The sequence below is a fragment of the Pinus tabuliformis genome, chromosome 3_2 (genome assembly GCF_031772625.1).
Source record: "Pinus tabuliformis cultivar Carrire ecotype Pingquan chromosome 3_2, CPIR1, whole genome shotgun sequence".
Taxonomy (NCBI): Eukaryota; Viridiplantae; Streptophyta; class Pinopsida; order Pinales; family Pinaceae; genus Pinus; species Pinus tabuliformis.
In genome coordinates, this window is record NC_142302.1 from 1,243,325,636 (window position 1) to 1,243,351,116 (window position 25,481).

The following is a 25,481-nucleotide window of genomic DNA, read 5'->3' on the forward strand; positions in this document are numbered from 1 at the left end:
GCCTCAACAATAAAAATACTATTATTATGTTTTGATTGCACCCGCCGACCCTTCTACTAAAACGACCTCTATTTTATGCCCAATTTAAGCGGGATTTGTCCAAATGACCCATTATAAAAGCCCGATAGTTGGAAAAGCACAGGGAGGAGGATTTTCAGCAATGTTGTTCGAGGTAAGAGAGTTTTCAGGTGGCCGATGGTGCACTTTGTCTATTTTGGACAAGTTTTACATGTTTCCAGCCCCTCTCATTGCCACAGACGCATTGGTGCTGCTCACTTCTCCATCTGAGGTCTCCATTTCACAGCCATTTGAAAGAATGGAGGTATAAGCCTCTTGTTATGCAACTGATGATTGTAATTCTCTTCTTTTCATGCCATTTAATATAAAGGCCTCCCCATTGTTCGAGCAGGGCCCGGAGACGTAGTCCGAGTTGGACGAACTTCGTTATCAAGTCTTGGTGTCTTCTTTTTGTGCCTTTATGTGTTTTCTTCCTCTTTCTGTTATGCACTTTAAATTCCTGTGTTAAGCTGCAATTTTACATGTGATTCTTTTCATACATCTATAAGCGAAAGTATCTTGGATCAAGTGGTATCAGAGCGGTCTTTGCGTTAATGTGAATTGTAGTGTGAACAATGACAGAGGATGAAAGAGCGGTGTACGAGACCATGCTTAACATTTCCAAGAAAGTGGAAATCGTGTATGAAACTCCACAGAAAGAGACAGAGGAAAAGGAGCGATTTCAACTTCAGTTGCAAGCAAGAAAAGAGGCCATGGAGAAACTAAAGCAAAACAAGCATAATCTTCGAACAAAGAATGATGAATTGAAGATGGGCCTACATGAAGAGAAAGAGGAAAAACAATGTTTGCTACGACAGTTGCAAGCAAAGGATGAGGCCTTGGAAAAGCTACAGCGTGACCCATGTGAGGTAAAAAGCAGTTCTCCATCTTCATGTATGTTTCCTGATGATGATTTCGCCGTGTTTGAAAATCACACCACGGGAATTGGCTCCAAACTATTAAAGAGAGTGGGGTATGAAGGAAAAGGCTTGGGTGTTAATGGCCAAGGCATTGTCAACCCCATCAGAGTAGAGGAATTACCCTGTCAGGCAGGACTTGGGTATGTCAGGAAAGAAGTTGGGAAATGCACTAAGATAGTTAGCAAACCACCAACAACGGATGATGAGCATCATCAGATCTTTCCAAATCGAAAGAGAAGGTAAAAGATGTTGATTTCCTTTTGGTTTCATCTTCTCATAACACGATTTTTGTTCGAGATTTGGGGATCCCGATTGCAGGGAAAAACATGAAGCTCCTTACAAAGATGAGGCACGAGGAAAAAGAAGGACTTGGTGCTAATAACCAAGGCATCACTCAACCTTTGGAGGTTGTACACGAATATCGATCCGCAGGTTCGAGATACACTAAAGGAGAGTGCTCAAAGGTATAAAATTCGTCTGAGACATCGTCGAGGAAAGAGAATGATGGGAAAACATCCCCATCATCCCATGGCAGTTTCTATTGCAGGGAGAGAGTTGAGGCAAGCTCTCATCGCCATGCTGACATCAGAAACAACAAAGGAAGGCATAACCATTTTCAATCTTTGAATGTTCATTTTGATTATGATCATGTTATTAATAATGAATGAAGATCAAGGCATCGAAAAACATGTACTTTTGTGGTTTACCTAACCATAACTTTTCCAAGTGTTGGAAAAGAATGGCAACACTCATGAGGAGTGAAAGACCCTCTCAACAGCATGAAAAGAAATAGGTTAAGCAGATATGGAGGAAGAAAGCCTACTGCAGTCATTGCGACAGAAATGACCATCAAAGAGCCACTTGTTGGAGGATCCATCCAAAGCAACGCCTTAAAGACAAAGCGTCGGTGCATGAACCAGGAAGAGCAGTTGTTCGACATGCAAAACTACCTCAAGGAGGTGACCCATTCACATTGATAAGTGAAAAATGGTTTTTAGACATGTTGTTGTTTCATGGTCATTCTTTTGTAAATCATTTGTTGGATTTTAAAGTGTAAAAGTGATGAGGTGTTTCCATCACTTGGTCAGCAACAATGATGTCTGGTCATGTTTTGAGTCGTATTTTGAGTTGCATGTTAAAAATTCGAAAGTGATGTTATGTTTCCATCACTTATCAAAACAATAGTGTCTGGCCTTTTGAATGTAAATCATGTGTTGCAGTGACGATGTGTTTTCCATCGCTTTTTTTTGAAGCAACAATGATATGTTGGCCTTCTTGTCATAGCTGGGGTATTTCATCCATCTTGTTGTAAACTTTACCACTGAGTAGGTGTTGTAAACTCATGGCAAGTGTGGGACGTCTGGGTCTTTAGTTGGTCATGTCATTCAAAGCATGTAATTTTCAAAAACAATGTACTACAGGTTGCAGAAGTAGCAGGTGTTGGCTCGTCGCTTAAGGCTCCGAAGAATAAAGGAGGAGATGGAAGCAAGACCTTTTCAGAACATTGCTGATGCAGACCGGGTATAGAGAAAGATGCAGATTATTTTCCATGCTTTTGGAGGACCAAAAGCTCCTCAGTGGGAAGGATTGATCCAGGTGGCTCTAGAAAGACACACGGGACAAAGATGGCTCAAAAATCAAAGTGTTTGGATTATTCTCGAAACAAGTTCATGTTAAGTATCTCGTCGTCATGATCACGGAGGTGTGAACGGCTCATCAAACCGAGCTCGTATGCGAAAGATATATCTCTTCAAAGTTTGATATGACAGGGGAAAAGTGGGGCCCACAGTGTGCCACATGGCATCCCAGTAAGCAGGTGGGACCCACATGGTAGCCCATCAGCCATTGACACTTGGCGTGCTCTCATTTGTCTCCTAAACTTGCATAAGAGACAAAATCATGGAAAATGGTTATTAAATAACCATATAACGAAATATGTTTCAATATAGTTATTAAAATAACTATATAACACAACAAAACAATAAAAAACATGGTTTCGGGATCGGCGACAATAAACCCTGTTGAACCCTTTAAAACAACCTCATCACAATAATCGCAACCATAACGATTATATATATGTATATTGGGGTCGGCAGCCATAACTTCTGTCGAACCCTCCACAATTGTTGCACCCATTATATACATATATAACATATGTATTGGCCGATCTTTGCGCCGATCGCTGACACATCCCAATCGTCAATATACATATTGCCCCGACACCTATTATTGTGCCGATATTATTGGCGCTGATCTCCGATATATATATCGGCGATACTTTGTGGATCGCGTCGATATATATGCTGACAACCGTGCAAATCGCCAATTGCAAAGGCCGATCACCGATTGCGACTAATCCGCCGATATTTTGGGAAATGCGCCGATTCTAATGCGCTGATAAGGTAATAATGTGGGGTTTAAGGGGTAGGCCACCCTATTTCAAACTCATTTATGGTTATAAAAGTTATATATGGAAGAGGCGGGATTTGATCCCCCGACCTCTCCTTAACCATATGCCTCCTTTACCAATGCGCCAACCACTTTACCTTGGTGAATCCGCCCAAGGTTTTCCTATTTCAACAGTCATTTTTACCTCTTCACACAATTCGAGAGAGAGAGACTGGAGGGCATGAATTTCGAGGCAGATTAATAATATTTTAATGTAGGAACCATGAATTTTGCAGGAGGGCAAAATTTTCACTTTGTCAAAAATTGACAAATTTTATATGGTTTTTACACCTCTCATCGCCACGAACGCAATGGTGTTGTTCATTTCTTCATCAGAGGTCTGCATTTTTCAGTAATTTCCAGAATGCACATGGAACCATGAGCCATGAAATTTTCCCAAGGAGGTAAAATTTTGACATTTCAGAATATAGTCAAGTTTATACTTGTTTTTCATGGTTTTCCGCAGGGATCGCAATGGCAAGATTAGATTCGCCATCTGAGTTGCAGATTTCCAGTCCATCCATGAAACAAAATCTTTGAGGACTCCCGAGGAATCTAAAAGATTCCTTGAGCCCAGAATTCTCAACTTCTCAGAATTTGGATTTTGGACAGTCGATTCAGCACTACTCGACGCCAAAAATCTGATGGTGTCATCAGATTTCTTATTCTCTCATTTCTTCTTCTAGTCACTTTTCTAAGTGCCAGTGTAGATGTCCACATTCTTGTGCGAGCAGCCATTTTCATGAGATCGATGCCTTGAGAGCGATGGTCCGAGGAGCTTCAGCAATGTGACATCCACATCTTCAGATGTTCCTTGGTTGTGAGGTATATGATGTGTTCATGTACTTCTTCTTTCTGCATTATGTTGCACAGATCCTTGATTGATGTTGATGCAGGATCTTGTTTATGACATGTTGTCATGATTCCTTGCTTGATTTGATGCAGAATCTTTTATATGATGTACTTGTTGTCATAACTCATCATGTTATGTTTTGAGATCCCTTGTTGTATGTTGATGGGATACTCTTGTTGTCGTCATGCATGTGTTTTGCATTGAGATCCCTTTTGTGCCATGTGGCGGGATGCTCACTATGCATGTTTTTGTGTCATACTAATAGGATTCTTTTGATTGAGAATTCTAGTAGTGGAATATCTCTTAGAGTCACTCCTGCATGAGGGCATTTTTCCTTCTATGATCGCGACAACACTTCTATTGACAGCACTTAATGCAACGACCTACACCATCTTAACACCGGGGCCCGGAGACGTAGTCCCTCCTGGACGAACTCCATTATCAACGCTTATGTTTTCATTTGTTGATGATTGACATGTTCCTCTTCTTTATAGCATGCAGATGTATTCATTAATGTTCTTTTAAAAAATAAATTTAACACATCACGAAAGTAAAAGGTCTTGGAAGGGTCCTTCTTCACACCTGGACCTGGATCAAGCAAAGTCACAAACCATTCTCGGTGCTGCCCATCAGTCAGATTCATGTTAGCTTCACGAATTGTACACTTCAATCTATGATCCAGATCCTAGGGTCTCTCACTAGGCTTCATCGTGATCTCTTTGAATCCCACAATTGATTGCACTTCAGACTAGGTCTAATGAATTCCTTATTCAGCGCGGTCTGGATATCTACCAACATGGACGTCAGGTTATCAGTTCAATACTTAATGTACCACGTTAGTGCGCGATCCTGCGATCCTGCAAAGCACTGACCAACGTTGCTTTCCTCATTTGATCATCCGTCATACCCTAAGCTTCCGATATAGCCTTCCTGACGAACCAAAACTGGTCAGGATCTTCATTTCCTACACCCTTGAACACAAGTAGCTTTACTAAGTTTGCCATATTGAACGGTGGCGGAGGTGGCGGTCGTGTGGACGAAGGTGTATGCGGTGGAGGTGAAGATGGAGGTGGTGTGGGTGGATGGGGTATTCACGGGAACCCTTGCTTTATTAACTAAACAACGCTCTACGGAGATGCCTGTGCTGCTTCCTTATCATCACTCAAAGGAGTTTTAATTAGCAGGCTATATTCATGGCCTGTTTTCCCCTTGTTCTTGAATATCCTTCCACTTCACGTAGCCCCAAACATCAAGGTAGTTGCATAACCCACTTTTCACACAAGAGCATCTTAATCTAGGTATTTAAGGATTTTAAATACTTACCTTGCGACCCCTTGAAGAAGTGGCGCCCTGCTTCATTGTAACTGACCGAGGTATCGACCATGAACTCTGTCATGAACCCTCCTATGATACGATTGAGCCAATGATCGACAACGTGTGCGATATTATCTTCAAAGGCTTCTAATCTCCGCACTAACTCCGGGGTCCAGACTATTGGACTGTCAAGCCTCCACCTTCCTTGGTCGTTTACCAATTTTGCAATCCACTCGTACAACTCGACCGGGAAGGAACAGAAGAAGATCTCGTGTATATCCATGTGCAAGTATCTGTCCAACCACTGTTATTTCGTCAATCGCAGATTCCTGTTCTCTTGCACCTTGAATTCGTGGATCTTTCTATCCAACCAGTATTCAATCTCATTCTTAGTTGGATTCCAGTGATGCGACATCACACATCTCGTTATGCAGATCCCTGTCCCAGCAATGAAACCATTTGTTGGCTTGATGGTCCCTGACCCAGGTTCAACGTTAATTAGCCAAGAAAATCCCTACTCTAATGGCCCTTTCAGCATCATTCCGCAAAGCGAGGACTGAAGTCTCACCCGAAGCAGTATGGGGGGATGCAGGAACCAAGTTTCCGCACCCTGAGATAATTGTGATGTCATTTTATACCCTAACCCTTCCTTTGCGCAGACTGATAAGCCCTTTATGGCTTATCGATATACTTCTCTTATTCGGCTTCAAGACCTTCGCAAAGGTTTGCGATCTCCTTCACGTACCCTAAATAAGAAATTCAGACACATACATGCCTCTGTAACTACCCCTAATTCTGTGTCTCAGATTAGCTTAAGTATTGGATAACTTCAACATGCATTATGATTATCTTCGTGCAAACAGATATTCTTACTTGCGTTCATATGACAAAGTAAAACACATAGATTCACACATCAATATAGCATTAAATCATAAACCAATATTCAACATAACATAACCGCATACATTCATAACAAAAGTAAAAGAGCTCATACACAGGTATCTCCAGAATAATTTTCTTTATTGATGGTTCAGATCTTCAGTATAGACTCTCACTTACCTGCACACACAACTGTAGGGATCCGTGCACTCAGCGATGGACTTCTGCCCTAGGCCTTTGCGCACACAGCTGCAAAGCCTCTTTCCTACACTAAGACTCTTCGCTCTTAGCTCTCACAGACCCATTACATCAATCAATTGCCCAAAAAAATACTAAGAAATTCTTAGAATCTTCTAAGACTCTCCCTTTTTATACATTCCCATGGTTTGCGGACCAAGGGTGGCTCACATAAAGTCGACACAAGTTACTTAAACTAAGGGTGGAGACCCTTTTTTACTCTTTACATCTTTGCGCTCCGTGACCACAAAATGCGAAGACTTTACATTCCTTATAAAAAATTGGGCCTTTAGCCCCAAAACTTGGGCTTTTGACCCCAAAATTGACCTTAGGGGACTCGTTCCCAACAGTAGAGAAAACAATGGCAGTGCTGCACAATTATTTTTATTGGTCGAACCTTCGACAAGATGTTCGGAAGTACATCAAATCTTGCACTACTTGTGCCATTGCTAAATTGACAATCAATAAGCAAGGCCTATATACTCCTATGCCTACTCCTAATCGGCCTTGGGAATCCATCTCCATGGATTAGATATCAGGCCTTCCTTCTAATAAACATGGCAATGACTATGGTCGCTGACAAATTATTTAATATGGCCATTCTGGCGACCTGCAAGAAGAGTATCACAAAAAAAGCCACTGTTAAGCTCTTCTTTGAACGGGTGTGGGTAAACTTTGGGATCCCACAATCCATTATCTCAAGTTGGGACAACAGGTTTCTGAGTACATTTTGGTTAAGCCTCTGGTCGATGCTGGATACCAAGTTCACTAAATCCATGACCTTCCACCCCCAAACTAATGACCAAACATAGGTCGTCAACAGGATGATCATGCACATTCTGCACATGTACAACTCGAAGCATCCACACACATGGGATGAAAGCCTCCCCTATGTCCAGCACAACTACAACAGTGATATCCATAACTCAACTGGCCACAACCCCTTTCAGGAGGGGTTGGGATTCCAACCTCTATGTCCCATTGATGTGGCCATACCATTAGCAACTCCTTAGGCAGATTCAGCTGATTTCTAGTCCGAAGCTGACAGGGCTAACAACTTCATTGAGCACATTAAACACATCTTCTGACATATTGGACATAGCCAATGCTAAGTACAATCAACGCCATGGTCAGCATCGGGTGCCACACAAGTTCTAAGTGGGAAACAAAGTTTGGTTACATTTGTAGAAGGAGTGCTTCATTGGGCCCCATCGCAAGCTTCGCACGCTATGATATGTGTCGTACAAAATCACCAAGGCTGCAGGGGGCAATGCATTTAAGTTCAACATTCCATCGTTCCTTGGCCTGCACCCAATATTCAATATGGACCGACTGTGACCATACTTTCCCCCATTGTTGGACACATCCGACGTTGCTGAGTAACTGACACTAACAAATCTCAACCCAAGTTGCATTGAACATGCCACAACTCAGAGGATCATGGACACACATAACAATAACACTTGCTAGTAGAGGATCCAACTATATTGAGTTGTCAAAGCAGGCCAACTCCTTCACTAGGGAGCAGGTTCAACATAAATTTCCTCACCTCATGGAGGCTCTGCACGTAATGGGGACCATTTCTTTTTAGGGGGGGAGGACTGATCCAAGTGGATATTGGTGGCCACCCGCCTATTCCACCTAGACCTCCAGTCGGTTTCATCAGTTTCCTTGATTATAAAAACGTTTACTATTTTTAGCAATTTTTTGAGTCATAAACTTTTGGGGCTATTTTGACCCCCTAAAAAACGTTTTTTGAGGTCCATAGTAGGTCTATAGTTGTAGGTAGGGGTCTGCCAAAAATCCTGTAGTACTCAAAGATATCTTTCCAACAAGGTATTGTATGCACCAAACAAAGATCATATGACCAAGTTACAACCCCGGGAAGTTGGATAGATGCCCAAATAACCCCAATGGGGCCCACAAACTTGTAGGTTTTAACCCCGTACAAAAAATACCTACATACAAATTCTACAAAACAGAAAATAAACAATGGTGAGAGAATAAAACATAAAACTGATTTACACAGATATTTTTCCCTGGATCCCAAAACTGGGACTACTAGATTGATTTTTCATTATGTTCCTTTCAATGTTACAATACATATATATACATGTCGAAGCATCCATAAATCCCAATCCATTAACCCTAGATTAGAACATAACCATAGTTCCCTTGAACGGATCTACAAAATACCATGGACAGAAAACCATCATGCCCAAAAGCATGTGCGAAATCCATGCACAAAACCATAGGTAGGTCCACCCACCTAATATATGGTCCCAAAAAAATTTCACAGGGCACTGCCTTGGACCCCATGCATACCCCCAGATAGGAAGGGAAACCGCCCCCCTATGACCCCCTCGGCAGCACCTCACACAACGTACAGGGGAAACCGATCGGGTAGTCATGGAAAGAATATAACATAACCCAACATTCTCCCACTTATTGTTTTCTTTCCACAGGGGGCCACATGAGACCTTAGTCATTGATCCAACCCTACAACATCCATTATTTCTCTACACCAAGATAACTTCTCGGTGCTCATAGACTTTGTCAATGCATCTACAGTATTCTTCAAAGTGTCCACCTTTACCAGTAACACCTTTTTGTCCTCAACCGTATCCGTCACAAAGTGATACTGAACATCAATGTGCTTTGTCTTTGAATGATAAGCAGGGTTCTTTGCGAATAAAATTACACTTTGGTTGTCACAGTCTATCCTTATGGCTCGTTGCACTAACCCCATACTTGAACACAATCTCTGCAACCAAATTGCTTCCTTGCTTGCATGAGTGCCTGCCATGTATTCTGCATATGTAGTTGAAAGTGCCACTACATACTATCTCTTACTCATCCAACTAACTGCACCTCCAAATAGGTTAAACAGATACCCACTTGTAGATATTCTCTAATCCATATCTCCAGCCCAGTCTACATCAACAAAGCCATGGATGTCCAAAACTGTGTCCAATCCTGGTCTTCCTTGGTAGCACAAACCATAATCACTAGTGTCACGCAAATACCTGAAAACCTGCTTCACTATTGTCCAATGCGCCTTCCCTAGTTTTGACATAAACCTGCTCAATATTCCCACTGGATGTGAAATGTCTAGTCTAGTACAGACCATTGCATACATCAAGCTACCGACTGCACTTGCACATGGAACACGGGACATGACCTCTTCCTCTTCTTGTGTCTCAGGACACTGTTCAACAGATAATTTACACCTACAGGAATAGGAACCTTCATCGGTTTAGTATTGTCTCGACATACTTCCTCTGGTTTAACCAAAACTTCCTCTTTGCTCGATCTCATTAAATTTCCATGCCCAAAATATAGTTTGTAGCACGAAGATCTTTCATGTCAAATTTGGAGGAAAATTAGGTCTTCAAATCTTGGATAATTTCTTTGTCATTTCTAACCAGCAACATATCATCCACATATAAGACCAGATAAATAACACGGTCACCAATTAATTTAAAATACACACAGTGATCTGCTTTGCTTCTAGTGAAGCCAAGTCCCCGTATAAATGTATCAAATTTCTGATACCACATCCTTGGTGACTGTTTTAACCCATACAAAGACTTTTTTAACTTGCATACCAGTTCTTTCTTACCCTTCACCACAAAGCCTTCAGGTTGCTTCATGTAGATCTCTTCTTCTAGATCCCCATGAAGAAATGTTGTCTTCACATCCATCTGCTCTACCTCAAAATCAAAAGCAACAACAATAGATAAAAGTAATCTAATAGAAGCTACCTTGGCAATAGGAGAAAAAATATCACCAAAATCAATTCCCAACACTTGGGAATAACCTTTTGCTACCAAACGAGCTTTGTGTTTCTCCACTTTGCCTTCTGCATTCATCTTCTTCTTAAACACCCATTTCATCAACCATGGCCTCTTTCCAGAGTTTTCCTTCCTCTGAATCTACTGCTTCCCTCATAGTTATGGGATCATCATCAATAATATATAAAGAAAAATTTGAACAGAAAGCAGATGGACTATACCTTTTTGGTTTCTTTCTTTCTCAAACTAATCTTCTCACAGCCGAAGTTTGTGGCTCTTCATCTTCTGATTCCTCTTCTGCTGTAGAGTCTGATTCTTCCTCCTTTAGCTCAAACTCCATCTTCTCGGGTTCCTTTGGTAGGACTTCATGTTTAATAACTTCTTTCACCTCTCTAAACACCACATCTTGGTTGTACACAACCTTCCTTGTTTCTAGGTTTCAAAGCTTATAACCTTTTAAACCATCCTTATATCGAATAAAGATACACTTTTCAAATTTACTATCCAACTTTGTTCTTTTCTCCTTTGGAACATGTACATATGCATCACATCCAAATACCCTCAGATGTGAAAGAGAAGGTTTCTTACCAATCCATACCTCTTGTGGAGTCTGATGCAGGTCTACCCTGCAAAACCCAGAATCTCTCCATTCTCAGGCATATAAAAATGCATCTCCAAATATTTGCCCAGACAAGACTCCTTCTGGCAATTTTCACATACCTGAATTGCGGAAGCTCCTCAATCATATGCATTAAAAGTCATAAACTCAACAATCTTCATAAAAAGGTTATTATTCAAATATCGTTTGACCCTTAGTTTTACTTCCAGCATTCTGCATAAACTGAGTCACTGCATAAAGTTTATAACGCATTTGAATCTCAACATCCAACTGACTTACCATCCATCCATCATCGAATTGACAGCGCTTTCTCTGCGCCCTTGACTCCTTGTGTAGGAACTTTAACATAAATTAGCATCGATTTATGTAAATCGATCTGTCTTCATCCGTCGAATCTGCCACTTCTGCAAAACATCATTCTGGCAATTATATAATTTGACCTCTGCATTATTTATCACGTCTGGCAATAAAACGTTTCCTCTGCGTTAGGATATGATCCATCAAATGGATTAACCTCTTGCACCATTTCCAGGGCCGAGCCACATTCTGCAAATACCATGACATTAAAATCGATTTTTAAAACTTCGCTATGGTTCCATTTATGTCTGAATTGACACAACGTATACAACCATTCCAATTTGCAACTGTAAAACACTTTTCTTCGGCATTTCAACGCATCCACATCAATTTGCCATCATTCGACTTCCAGATCTGCATTCAACTTAATAACGCGGTCAACAATCAACCGAATTCCATCTAACAGAAACAGAGTTCTGCCAGTTCACCACGAAATCAGAATTATCTTTTGGTTCTCCTTCACACAGTTCTTTAACTCATAAATTCAGTCTTAAAATGTTTCTAACAAATGTATTAGGCAATTCAATTTCCCAGTTACAGAAATTTTAACACCCAATTTCTAAATCCACCAATAAAGCTCTAAAACACACTTATCATATTAATAATGAAAATACTTACAAACTGTTCTGCCCAGATATTCAACATTCATGGGCCTTACAATTGCCGGAGGCTTATAAACTTTTTTCTATCCAAGCCTCACCTCTCCTCCCTATTCTATTCTACCTCTCCCTTTTTTTTCCAAAAAGGAAGTTATACATTAGTCATACCTAACTACTTTTTCCCACACATGAAGAATTAGTTATTCAGTTATAACTCATCATCATTTAACTAAACTAGACCACTTTTAACTACCTACCCTTATTGAAATTAACACAAATTTAACAACTAAGCCTTCCTCAAGTCTTGCATTCATCCACAACATGTGACCACCCCGTCACATTGCTGGCCCGGTCTAGATGCTCCTGCATCAGAGTCTTATCCTCCAACGCTGATGAAGGTGATTTCTTGACGAGGTAACACATAGTCTCCACTGCCTTTGCCCAGAATTCCTGTCCTAACCCGACACCACTCAGCATGCTTCTTTCTCTTTCCATCAACGTCTTGTTCATTCTTTCTGTAACTCCATTTTTCTCAGGTGTGTATGGAGTAGTCTTCTGTCATGCTATACCACACTTCTTACAAAACTCTTCAAATTCCTTCTTGCAAAACTCTCCAACGTTATTTGTCCTCATTACCTTTACCTTCTTCTCTATCTGGGTTTCCACCAGAGCCTTAAATTCTTTAAACCTGTCAAAGACTTCAGATTTCTTCTTGAGGAAATATATCCATGTATTCCTTGATAAGTCATCTATAAATGATACATAATACACAGACTTACACAGTGATGGAACCAACACAAGTCCAAACACATCACTGTGCACAAGCTCTAATATCTGTTTTGCCCTCTTATCACCAGAGGGGAAACTCACCCGATTTTGCTTCCCATATACATAATTTTCACAAAAATCAAAATCCAGAGAGCTATTAGACATACCATTACCATGAAGTATTTGAAGGCCCTTCTCTCCAATATGTCCAAGCCTTTGATTCCATAGCATGGTCTTTTCTCCAGAGACCACTAGATTTTCTACTCCACTTTCAGGAACCATAGAACTGTTGCACCCATTAATAACAATGCTACCTTGAAGCTTGTACATAGTTCCAATCCGAACTCCCCGCATCAATACGAGTGCTCCCTAAACCATCTTGTAGGTATTTTTCTCGAACACTATTTTTACATCTGCATCATCCAGCTTGCTTACATAAATCATATTTTTGACTAATGCAGGAATATGCATAACACTCGGAAGTTTTTTAATCCTTCCACCTTGAAACTTCAGCTTGACTTTTCCGCGACCAACGATTCTAGCCTTCCTGTCATCCTCTAAGAAGACATCACCACCATCATATTTCTCATACTTGCAGAACCACTCTCTATGGGGAGTGAAGTGAAAGGATGAACCTGAGTCAATCAACCATGCCTCATGATCTACATGTGTACTTAAAGAAGAAGCCAAGTACACATACCCACCTTCATCTGAGGTGGTTTTCGCCTCTGCAGAAGGAGCATCATCAGATCCCTTTCCTTTCCTAGGAGCTTTAGATTTACAGTCCCTTTTGAAGTGCCCTTCCTTTCCACATTTCCAGCACACCTTTACAGGTTTTCTTGGAGATTTATATCTCCCACTCGAGGAATTATTTTTGTTTCTGTTCTCGGACCGTCCTTGTACAGACAAGGAATTGCCATTCTGGTCCTCCATATTTTTCCGTCTCATCTCCTCTAACATCAAGGATGAGACTATTTCATCAAACTACAAGGCAATTGCATTGCTACTTATTGCAACAACCAGGCTATCCCACGAATCTGGTAGAGAACACAACAAACTGATGCACTTATCTTCATCTGAAATTTTAATATAAACATATAATAACTAGCTTACCACAATATTAAATGCATTCATATGCTCTGTCACCAAGTCTCTATCTTTCATCCTCAGGTTATACTGCTTTTTCCGTAGGAACAATTTATTCACTAGAGAATTATATTGGTACAAAGTCCCTAACTTGTCCCACAAAGCCTTTGCAAAAGCTTCCCCTGATACATTCAACAATACTGAATCTGAGACAGACAATCGTATTGTTCTCTTTGCCTTCCGATCCAACTTTGCCCAGTCTTCAGCTGACATTGTTGTTGGTTTAACACCCAGATCTATTGTGATCCACTGATCTTTATCCACCAGCAGATCCTCCATATTGAGTTTCTACAACTCAAAACTCTGACCATTAAATTTCTTGATCTCTATCTTTCCATTGCTTGCCATCTTCTTTCTCCACAAGAATCGATCCCACAGATCTCCCACTGAACAAGGTCTAACACAGGCCCGAGCAAAAACCCCTCAACAGCAAAGGTGTCACCTTGAAGCCAAAACAACTCTGATACCAAATGTAGGTTTTAACCTTGTACAAAAATTACCTGCATACGTATTCTAAAAAATTGAAAATAAACAATGGTGAGAGAATAAAACATGAAACCAATATACACAGAGATTTTCGCCTGGATCCCAAAATCGGGACTACTAGATTGATTTTTTATTATGTTCCTTTCAATGTTATAATACATATATATACATGCCGAAGCATCCATAAACCCCAATCCATTAACCCTGGATTAGAACATAACCGTAGTTCCCTTGACCGGATCTACAAAATACCATGGATAGAAAACCATCATGCCCAAAACCATGTGCGAAATCCATGCACAAAACCATAGGTAGGTCTGCCCACCTAATATAGGGTCCAATTTTTTTTTACCGGGGCGTTGCCCCAAACCCCGTGCAAGGGGGCTACCACCCCCCTCCATACCCCACCCTATGACCCCTCAACAACACCCAACACAACGTACAAGGGAGATTAGTCAGATAGTCATGGAAAGAACATAACACAACCCAACAAAGCTCTTTGCTGTTCCATCTCCTGGGGTTAGGGTTTCCCTTTGTTGTTCAATAATAAGAATACCCTTGAGCCTCACTGTAACACTGTTCAAAAGCATGTAGCTGCCACATCTCTTCTTAGAGATAAGCTACCATCGCTCGAGCTAGTTTATTTCCATTTTGCTTGTAAGCATCTTTCAGTTCTTTGATATTAATGAAATGAGGATTTAATTCTACTGCATCTCTATGTTTATATTTATATCTGTATTTTGTTGTGTTCATACATAAGTCCAAATCACTAAGTGGAGAGGATAACAGTCCATCCCATAACCACTTAGCTTGGATCCAATTAACAACATCTCCAACTCTATGTTGAGAATGTGTAAACTCAACAATGAACATACATAAAGTTAACTCATGTTACTTGCCAACATACATGACATATACCACAATAACACATATACGTAATCACATATAGATGTGCCTTGATGTGCCTCATTAATCTTAGTAGATGTACATAAGTATATTACTCACGATAATGAGCATTTTAGGGTCAATATCCATGTGTCTCAAACAACAAATCAGTGAAAACCACTTATTGTTAATCCAAGATAAATTTACACTTATGTATGAGGTCCTCATCCTAATGCTCATTAAATTCACTAAAATAAAAAGTGATATGGAAATCACCCCAAGTTATTATCTCACTTGACATAAGATAAAATGCAAACTCTAATGCTTACATCCCATGCCTAAAGGATTTTATTGTTGAAGGTATCCTAAATTTAAATTATAGACGGGAGTTATATTGAAATGAGTAAATTTATAAATATTTTGGATTCTTTTATTACGACAAGAGGCACACTCCAGCTCAATATAGAAGAGATGTGTTGTAATTTTTGATCCTGTAAACATTTTGACTTGATCAAATTACATAAAAAATAAAATAAAAAAATTTAAATAAAATTTAAGTATAATAGTCAATTTACAGTTGGTAGTATTTGGGCTCTAGGTTTTGACAACACTAAGCGTTGAGAGAGATCATATCTCTTGAGGTGAAAACCTCTTTTAGAGTGAAAATATATTTGATCCCTATTGGCTTGGTAGATCTAGATTTAAGTTAGATCTAGGATGATTAAACATCTCTCATAAAGTAATCTCATACAAAATACTTGCAAATATATCACTCAAATTATCATATGTTTCGAAATAAGTTTCTAGGAAACTTATGAGTAGTCCCCATGTTATGATTATGGTAGTATGCTTAGAACAAAGAAATTTTGAGATGATGAAATTCCATATAAATCATAATTACTAAATATAAATACAAATCTTAAAAATGATGATTACTACCATGTCATTCATTTCAAGTCTTTCTTTTAATTGTTTATTTCTACTTGAAATTTCTAATTTTGTGAATATTTTTTAACATTGTATACATTAATAGATATAATAGACATTATAGCTCATCATGTCACTAGGGAAGATTTGAACCTAAGGAAGATAACAACCATTCCACTCAATCACTTGAGATAACCCCAATTAACATAATGTTAATAACTAATATATATGAGATGACATAGCTTCTTCCTCCTTAGTATTTATTCTACCTTTTTGCTCTTCTTGTATCATCATTCTTCAACCCTGATGATGGATCCCACTTGGGATTTGAAACGTTGGTATAAAGATGTTCAAACTGTGGATTCTCTGATCACTATTTCAAAAGACATAAATATACTCTATTATGATCATATCAATGCCTAATTTATAATTAGTAACTATTTATATAAACTTATCCTTAAAAATATTATATTTCTTTTACTTTTAAATCATCATAAATAATAATTTTCTTCTAAATTGAATATTTTTTGGTAAAAAATCACATGAATTTTTTTGAGTCTACACCATCCACTATGGTTCAACTTTACAAAGATGGAAAGTCTGATGACAAAACATTAAATAGTGAAGGCAATGTACAAGAATAAATTCAAACAACTATAAAACGGTCATAAAGAATAACATTCCAAAATTTAATAATAAATAGAGTTAAAATAATGAAAATAAAATAGAAATAATTAAAATATGATGACTAAATCTAGTCAAATATCACAATACAGGTTCACAATACAGGTTCAAGGTAAAAAATTAATAAATATATAATAAAGAATAAATATGTAGAATAAATAAATATATGTATAATTTTTAAAATTAATTGGAAGTTAAGGAACATAAGAAATTAACAATAAACTTAATTGAAAATCAAGACACTGTTGAGATTGAATTTTTTTCTTTTCTTTTCAAATAAACTTTAAAAATAATACATGTAAATCAAAACACAGAAAGACTTCAAAAATATAAATAGATAAATAAATAATATAAATAAGTGAATAAAGTGAAATAAAATAAAATAATCAATAAAAATAATAAAAATAAAACAACAATAATAATAATAATAATAAAAAAAAAGAATAAAGTACAATAAAAAAAGAACACCAACGCCAAAAGCCAAATATAACAAAAAAAAAACAAAAAGAAAAAGAAAAAAATAGTAAAAAAGTAAAAATACCTTATTCTAACATATAAATTACTAATTTATTCTAACATATAAATTATTTAGAAGTAAAGATACATATGATTAATAGACCATAAATAGACTAAATAAACCAAAGAAATAGACCATAAATAGACTAAATAAACCAAAGAAATAGTAAAGGAATATAATTAAAGTAAAATATTGATAAAATGTAGTAAAATTAAATTAATAATAGATATTATTATGATTATCCAATTTTAAGGTCACGACCAAGCCAAACACCAAATTGGTGTATGAGACCCCTTTGTTTGTGGGACAAGGTACCCACCTCCGTGTAGCATTTTGACTGCCAAGTCTATGAAGGCATACATACTCTATCCCTTTGCTTTTGAACCTGTGACCTCTTAGGAGGAAACACATCCTATTAACCATTAGAAGATAGGATGATACAACAAAATGAAGAAACAAAGAAAGGAATACATAAAAAAAAAATTAAAAAGAAAGGACCGGGATCCAACCACTGCTAATCTTCCAACCATCGTCTCTATTAAGATTACCTAACCTTCTTTCAATTTCTATGGCCTCCCTAAACTTCCAGTGATGAAAATGATCAATCTTTACAATCACCTTATCCTCTTCTATATAGATGTGGTGATTTGTCTTTTCCGCATGTTTTGCTAAAGTCAAGGAGCGGGTCCTCCCATGTTTGATGCATGCAACATGCTCATGGATCCTTTGATTTATTGAGTGGCCAGTTCCACCAATGTAAAGGTCCCGCAGAGATATGAGATCATATAAACACCTATCATATTCTTAAGGTCCACAAGGTTTTTGACCAAACTTAAGGAGCTCCTAATTATGTTTAGAGGTCTAAAAGTTGAAAAAAATTCATACTTCCTAAAAATCCTAGCAATCCTTTAGTGATTCCTCGAATAAAAGAAAATTAAACCCTAAAATTTTGATCCCTGTGTTCTTTTAATATCCTAAAACTCTACTTTACGGAAGGCTTTGAGACGACCCAACAAACTAGACAACACTTATACACCTTACGGAAGGCTTTGAGACAACCAAACAAACTATATAACACACAACACTTATACACCTTTTTCCAATACACTTGTGAATAACTTTTGGTTTTAGCCAATCCCACATCACTCTTATCCACAATGCTTTCCTATTAAATTTAAGTATTCATGCACCATACCAAACTAGACAACACTTATATGCCTTCTTTTTCCAATGTTGGGAAAATAAATTTTGATTTTCGCCACCCCACATAACTCTTATCCACAATATGCCTCAATGTCATCTAACAAAAATCCCATGGCTCTCTCCCTGGCTACTTGGGTCGCCACCCCAACGAGATCGCTCTCACCAGTTCCATCCTCTCGGGTATTCGCGCACTTTCTATGTGATTTGTTTTTTTCAAAGACAGGAGTGCGAGCACTGATCTGATTCTAATTCATTCATTATTCATTGTAGGTGGTATCTGTGACACGCAACCTCCACAGAATTCAAGCGCAGAGCTACATCCACTTTTCATTACAAAATCTGGTAAGTTAAATCACTCTTGTTTTTGGCTTTCTGCCTCTTTTAATGCCTTAATTTCCAGTCGGTTAGGGCTAGATGGGCGGGAGTTTACCAAAACTAGCTCAATCCAATTTATTTAGAAATGTTTATTTCCTACTATGTCTGAAAGCAGTTTAATGGCTGAATGATATGCTCTGTTGTTAAAAGTAACTGTTTATTACCTGCTTCATGTATATGGTCAGAACCCCTGGGCTTTAGCATATTATGCAGCTATATTGCCTGTGGCTTTAATTCATGAACGTTGTAAACCTCCGGCCTAGCATGTTACAGACTATAATAAGTCTGGGGAGCTGATACCAAAAACACTAGAACAGATATATAATGTTCAACAAGAAATTGTTTAGGTCGTATTTGGATTCTAGGCGGACACTGCCATGGAAAGTAAAACGAAGCGCGAGATAGTCCTTCAATAGATGCCATTTTTGTGGCTCTAATACCTGAACGAAGGGCTTCGGATGAAATTTGGAAATGGCACCTAATTTCTCTGCAGTGTCAGCTACAACATAGATGCCAAGCACCTCGTTTTGGAACTCTCTGGTATTATTTCCCAGCTTCATCAAGTAGCTATCGATCCTCTCATACCATGCTTGGGGTGCTTACTTTAGCCCATAGAGGGCCTTCTTCAACCTGCACACATGAGATTCTCGATCATAAATCTCAAATCCTTCGGGTTGCTCCACATAGACCTCCTCTTTGATCGAACCATGTAAGAATGTAGTCTTGACATCCATCTGATGTAGGTTCCATCCTTGCGAAGCAGCAAGGGCTATGATTGAGCAGATAGTGGTATATCGGGCAACAGGTGCAAATATCTCGTCATAGTCTATACCTTCCTTTTGGGAGAAGCCTCGAGCGACAAAACGAGCCTTATACTTTTCCGTACTTCCATCAGCTGCATGCTTTATCTTATAAAGCCATTTAGAAGTGACAACTGTCTTGTCCTGGGGTCTGGGGACCACATCCCAGACATCGTTCTTCATAATAGACTCATATTCTTCGGTCATAGCATCCTTCCATACTTGATGCTTGACGACATCTATGAATGATGAAGGCTCATTTTGGATGATCGTGCTCATGATAGTCAGGTATCCCTGATACTTGTTCGGCTTCTTACTTTCACGGAAGGTTCCACGGGGAGCTGTGTGTCCTTCAGCATCATCAAGTGTCCCCTAAGCCATGAAGGCCTCTTCCTTGAAGAGGAAGGCTCAGGTGGTGGAGGATCAATAGGATCCATAGGTTCTTCCACATCGGGCATTGTCTCATCTTCCTTTTCCTTCGGTTCCCTGGTGTCAGCTTCTTTAGATCCCCTTAAAGTAGGAAGATTGTCTATTTTGCTAAGAGCCATATCTTCGTCAAAGGTGACATCATGACTAATCTCAACTTCCCTTTGACCAGCTACATAGATTCTATAGCCCTTAGTATTTTCGCTATAGCCCACGAAGATTCCTTTCTTTCCAGATGCACCCAATTTATTCCTTTTCTCTTTCGGCACATGAAAATATACAGGGCTTTGAAAAATTCTAAAATGAGATACGTCAGGTTTCTTACCAGTGAACATTTCTTCAGGAGTTTTGGAACCCAATGCTTGATGAGGGCATTGGTTTTGTACATATATGGCGGTGTTTGCAGCTTCGGCCCATAGAAACTTCGGAAATCTTGGATCACGGAGCATAGCACGGACAACTTCCACAATCGTATGGTTCTTCCTTTTCGCCACGCCATTATGCTCAGGAGTATACGGTGTAGTGGTCTCTCTCTTAATGCCAACCTCTTTGCAAAAGTCATGAAAGTCATTGGATTCATATTTAGTCCCATTGTCAGTCCTTAGGATCTTGATCTTCTTTTCGGTTTGATTCTCGATCAAGGCTTTGAAGTGTCAAAACCAGGAGAACACTTCATCCTTCTTTTTCAAGAAATATATCCAAGTCTTGCGAGAATAATCATCTGTAAAAGTGAGGTAATATAAATATCCTTCCAAGGAGTTCACAGGCATCATACCGGATATGTCTGAGTGAACTAACTGCAATATATGGGAGGTCTTGCTTTGGCTTGAGGGGAATGGTCCCCTTTTTAGCTTTCCTTAGGCACATCTTGGACATACACCTTCTTGCTCTAATTTGAACTCGGGCATCCCGGTCACCATTTTTTTTTACATCAGGTAGAGCTTTATAATGAAGGTGAGCAAACCTTCGATGCCATAGTTCGGACTGAAGAGATGTGTCACAAGTCATGACACCCAGTGGACTTCCTCCGACCTGATATAATGAATCAACTCGAAACCCAAGAGTGAAAGCATCTTTATAGTCCTTTTTCCATACACGTACCTTGCCGTCACTGAAAGCCACATTGTAGCCTTTGTCTTCCATTGCCGAAATGGACACCAGGTTCTTTTTGAGATCAGGTACATATAATACATCTTATAAGTGGATGGTATTACCGTGATTCAATTGAAGAGTGACATTTCCTACGCCTTTCATGGGATATTTGAATTGTCTCCAAGAACAATTTCCAGGTTGGTTTCTTTCTCTACCAGATTATAGAGAGCTTCTTTGTAACCAGTGAAGTGCCTTGAGGCACCACTATCAATAAGCCAATTTCCCAGCGAGTCCGGGGGAGCAGTGGTAGATAGAGTAGCTGGTAGATAATACTCATCTTGCTTATTGTCAACAGTGTTAGATTCATACCTGGAATTTCTTGCCTTCTTGAATGGTTGTCCTCTTCCTTGATTTCCAACACTCCTTTTACCTCGGCCATTTGACCTGCCATTTCTTTGATTGCCTTGAGAGGGATTTTGATCATCATCCCGGTGTGAGTTCCTTTTATCAGGACACTCCCTTGCATAATGACCTGGTTTATTGCAATGGTAACATCGTCCTTTTCCACCCTTTGGTCCAGCCTTCCTTTTGGATTTAGCCTCGGAATTGTTTCTTCTTTTAGCATGAGAAGAAAAGGCAGCGGGATGACCTTTAAGTGTGGGCATTTCCTGTTCTTCCATTCTTGCTTCTTCTTGAATGCATCTAGCCATTAATTCCTCAAATCCAGGAATTACATTATTGTTGAGGAGAGTAGTCCTGAATATATACCATTCAGATGGTAGTCCTCCAAGAGTTGTGAGTGCCATTTCCCTGTCAGGAATTACTTCCCCAATAGATAGGAGATCGTTCTTGATCTCGGTGATCCTTAAGAAATATGCTTGCATATTTTCATCTTTGCCCTTCTTAATTTCCTTCAGCTTATTTCTAAGAAACAGAACTTGATTTGCATCATTAACTTTAAATAAACTCACCAGTCTATCGTAGATTTCCTTGGAGGTGTTCAGCTCAGAAACATAGGCCACCAAGTGCTTGTCGATAGAGTCCCGGATGATCTTCTTTGCTTTGACTTCTCCCTTGGTCCATTTGTTCCTGGCAGCAGCGGATGCATTTGATGGAGGCTCGACAACTCCGCCTCTCACATGGTCCAGCACTTCTTGTTCTTCTAATGTTAGATCGAGAGACATCTTCCATCCGTGGTAGTCAGACTTCTCACGGAGTTTGTCTTCAGCAGGGAAGTGTGTTGAGGACCCCATAGTTCTTTTTAGATAGCCTTGTCTTCGGTGATTGCTCTTTCTCTTACTTGGGCTTTGTCTTCACCTCAGCTCTGATTCCATGTTAAATTATGGTATGTTCTATGCTGAGAGCAGTTTACTTATCTTTCTTTTTATTATCCACAGATTAGCAAATGTACATTAAGTAAAGTGCAGATAGAACATTTAAACGATCAACAGAAAACAAGCCAAGACAAGAGATATAAGATGTGGCGGCTAGCCAGAGACAAACCCCAATATGGGGAAACCCTTTGATCAAATCTTCTTTTATCTTCAATAATTCAACAGAGAGAAATAGTACAAAACTCTGATTTATATTAGTAGCATCAATGGCATCAGCCCTAAACTAGGGCAGTCAATATCTGTCAAATCGGAGGTCGGATCACCTTGATTCCTGTGCCAAAAAATGCGGCCTTCCAAGGAGAGTCAGCTTCACCTACTGCGCAGTCAGAGAGAGAGAGAATGCTGGTCAACGCTGGTCAAAGTTTCAATCTGCAGCTTGTAAACCCTAGAAAACTGCGTCCTTCCTTCCCACGTGTGAGAGAGAGACCTTTCTGTGCAGGAGAGAGAAGAGACTCTTTTTCTGCGCAGGAGAGAGAGATGTGTGATGAGAAGTGAAGTGTGCAAATGAGGAGAATGCTCCTTGTATTTATATGCAAAACGTTGATGATGAATAGATGCGTCTGTTGGGCTTCTGAGCCTACATAAGTTGTTGGCCGACTTTGACAATTAGTCCATAATCTAAATAAATTCATATCTTGATAAATACTAATCGGAATCGGATGATCTTTAGATCAATCGTACACCTCTTGACGAGAGGAATCCAAGAAAAATATAATCAGCCATGAATAAGGTGACACACATGAAGTTTGGCCCTAGTTGCCAATTTAACACACTGCAAGGTCACCGTGTTAACCACTAAATAGTTTCCAAGCCCTTTAAGCTAGGTGAGAAGGGCTGCCTTTGATTTCTATCAACCTAGCTTATTCTAGGAGGTAAGTTTTAATGCAAGTTAGATCTAGGATGCTTATGCAAGAGATTATGAGTGAGATTATCTTGAGTTAAGATTGTTTATGTTACTTAAGTACTTAGAGTGAATTAGCTTATAGCGAGAGTACTTAACAATGATGAGATGACAATCTTGAACAAGATAAATTGCTTTAGAGACACAAGTGCAAAACTTCAACAAATTCTCACAAGATGTAAAATGCCAATTTCTCAACAATGTTCGATACCACTTTAAGATAAACTAATCACCATTTAAGATAGCCAAATGAAAACTTAGATGCCAAGACTTAGAGTGATTACCAAATAAAGATGCCAATTAGATTCCAATTATCACAAGATCAGATCTAGAGCATAGATGTAGGAGTGCTTTAGGTGCCAAATTCTAGAAATTTTACAAACTTAGAGTAAACCACACAAGTGTTAGATCTCAACAGTGAAATCAACAGTAGTACTTCAGAAAATGTCAACGCTCATTAGTGTTATGACAACTTGGGAGCGGGAGCGGGAGCGAAAACGGGAGCGGGAGCGACCATTTTCAGAAGCTCTCGGTTTGGGAGTGAATCCGGGAGCGATTTTTAAAATATATATATTTTATATTTTTTAATTTTTGATACATATATGTCAACAAAAACATGTAGAATGATGAATTAGATATAAAAAACATAAAAAAACATAGAGTGATCATTGAACCATATCACATCAATCATCTAGAAATTATAATCTTCATCAACCATGTCCACAAGTTAGTAAAATACATATTACCACTGCAACATATTGAGTCTCGTGAATCGTGATTCATCAAATTCAATCTTAAAGTTTCAACTTCAAGCTTTTAAAATTGAAAATTCAATATATAACATTTATCATCATTGATCACCAAAGTTGTACTTGTAAGCTAAGTTTAACCATTACAAGAAGTAATATCTTAGATATTTCTAAGTCCTAACTTCTAACTGTTAACATGAAATGAAATGTTATAAAATGAAACATGAATAATGAAATGAAATGAAACAACTTTAGTCTTTCATGAAGCATCATATTCATAATTCACAATCATTACCAATGAGTTATAATTGCCAACTTCAAACTTCAAATTTTCATTGTCACAGTCATATATTGTTTACAAAAAATATCATTATGATATGAAAGAGTCAAGAGTCAAGAGTCAAGGACTCAAGACTCAACAGTTATGAAAACTAATAGAAACTAGAAAAGACAAGTAAAGTGTAAATCTACATGTGGCCCTTGCCATGAGAGTCTCCAGGAGTATAAGCAGGTCGTGGTGGTCTTTTAGGAGTCTCCCGCACAGACCGACGACCAGAACTAGAAGGCACATGCCCTCCACATGAGGGTGTAGATGGAGGTGGCGACAACAAAGGAACAAGACTCGGACCTCGAGCACTGCTACTGGATGGTGGAGGTGGAGGTGGCATGGCTGCTGCAACTGCAGCTGCTTCATCTTCATCCCTTATAAGTTCCTCTTCTAGTTCTTCAAGATGCACTATACCATCCTCCAAATTGTCATCCTCTAGGTGATTGTCCCAAATTTTATATGTGGGATCCTCATAAGCCCGATCACAGTAATAACTCAACAACCTCAAGTTTTAGTGCACATAAACCAAGCTTTCTGCTCGGTTTTCATTGAGTCTGTTTCTTTTCACATTGTGTATGAAGCTGTAGGTGCTCCAACACCTCTCTGCAGAAGAAGTATTCACAACCTGTGATAGAAACTTTTTTGCCAATTTTGGCAAAAGTCCATGGCTGCCATATGTTTCCCACCATGTGAGAGAATCAAATCTGTCTCTGTCTTCCATTG

At 39.0% G+C, this 25,481-nt stretch overlaps 1 protein-coding gene across 5 annotated transcripts in view; it reads left to right on the forward strand.

The window, feature by feature from the left end:
- Window positions 1-18,731: 18,731 nt before the first annotated feature.
- The window catches only part of LOC149185237 (plastid-lipid-associated protein, chloroplastic-like), a 147,249-nt gene continuing 140,499 nt past the window's right edge, over window positions 18,732-25,481 (forward strand). For 3 of the 5 annotated variants that reach the window (XR_016257359.1, XM_089417848.1, XM_089417850.1), the window contains exons 1-2: window positions 18,734-18,873; window positions 18,964-19,035. Coding sequence is in view for 3 of the 5 variants with exons in the window: in XM_089417848.1 (XP_089273974.1) it covers window positions 18,784-18,873; window positions 18,964-19,035 (162 nt within the window). In the remaining 2 variants the exon portion in view is untranslated. Of the gene's footprint in view, window positions 18,874-18,963; window positions 19,036-25,481 lie in introns of all 5 variants that reach the window. The other 2 variants (XM_089417849.1, XR_016257360.1) reach the window with 2 other exon arrangements.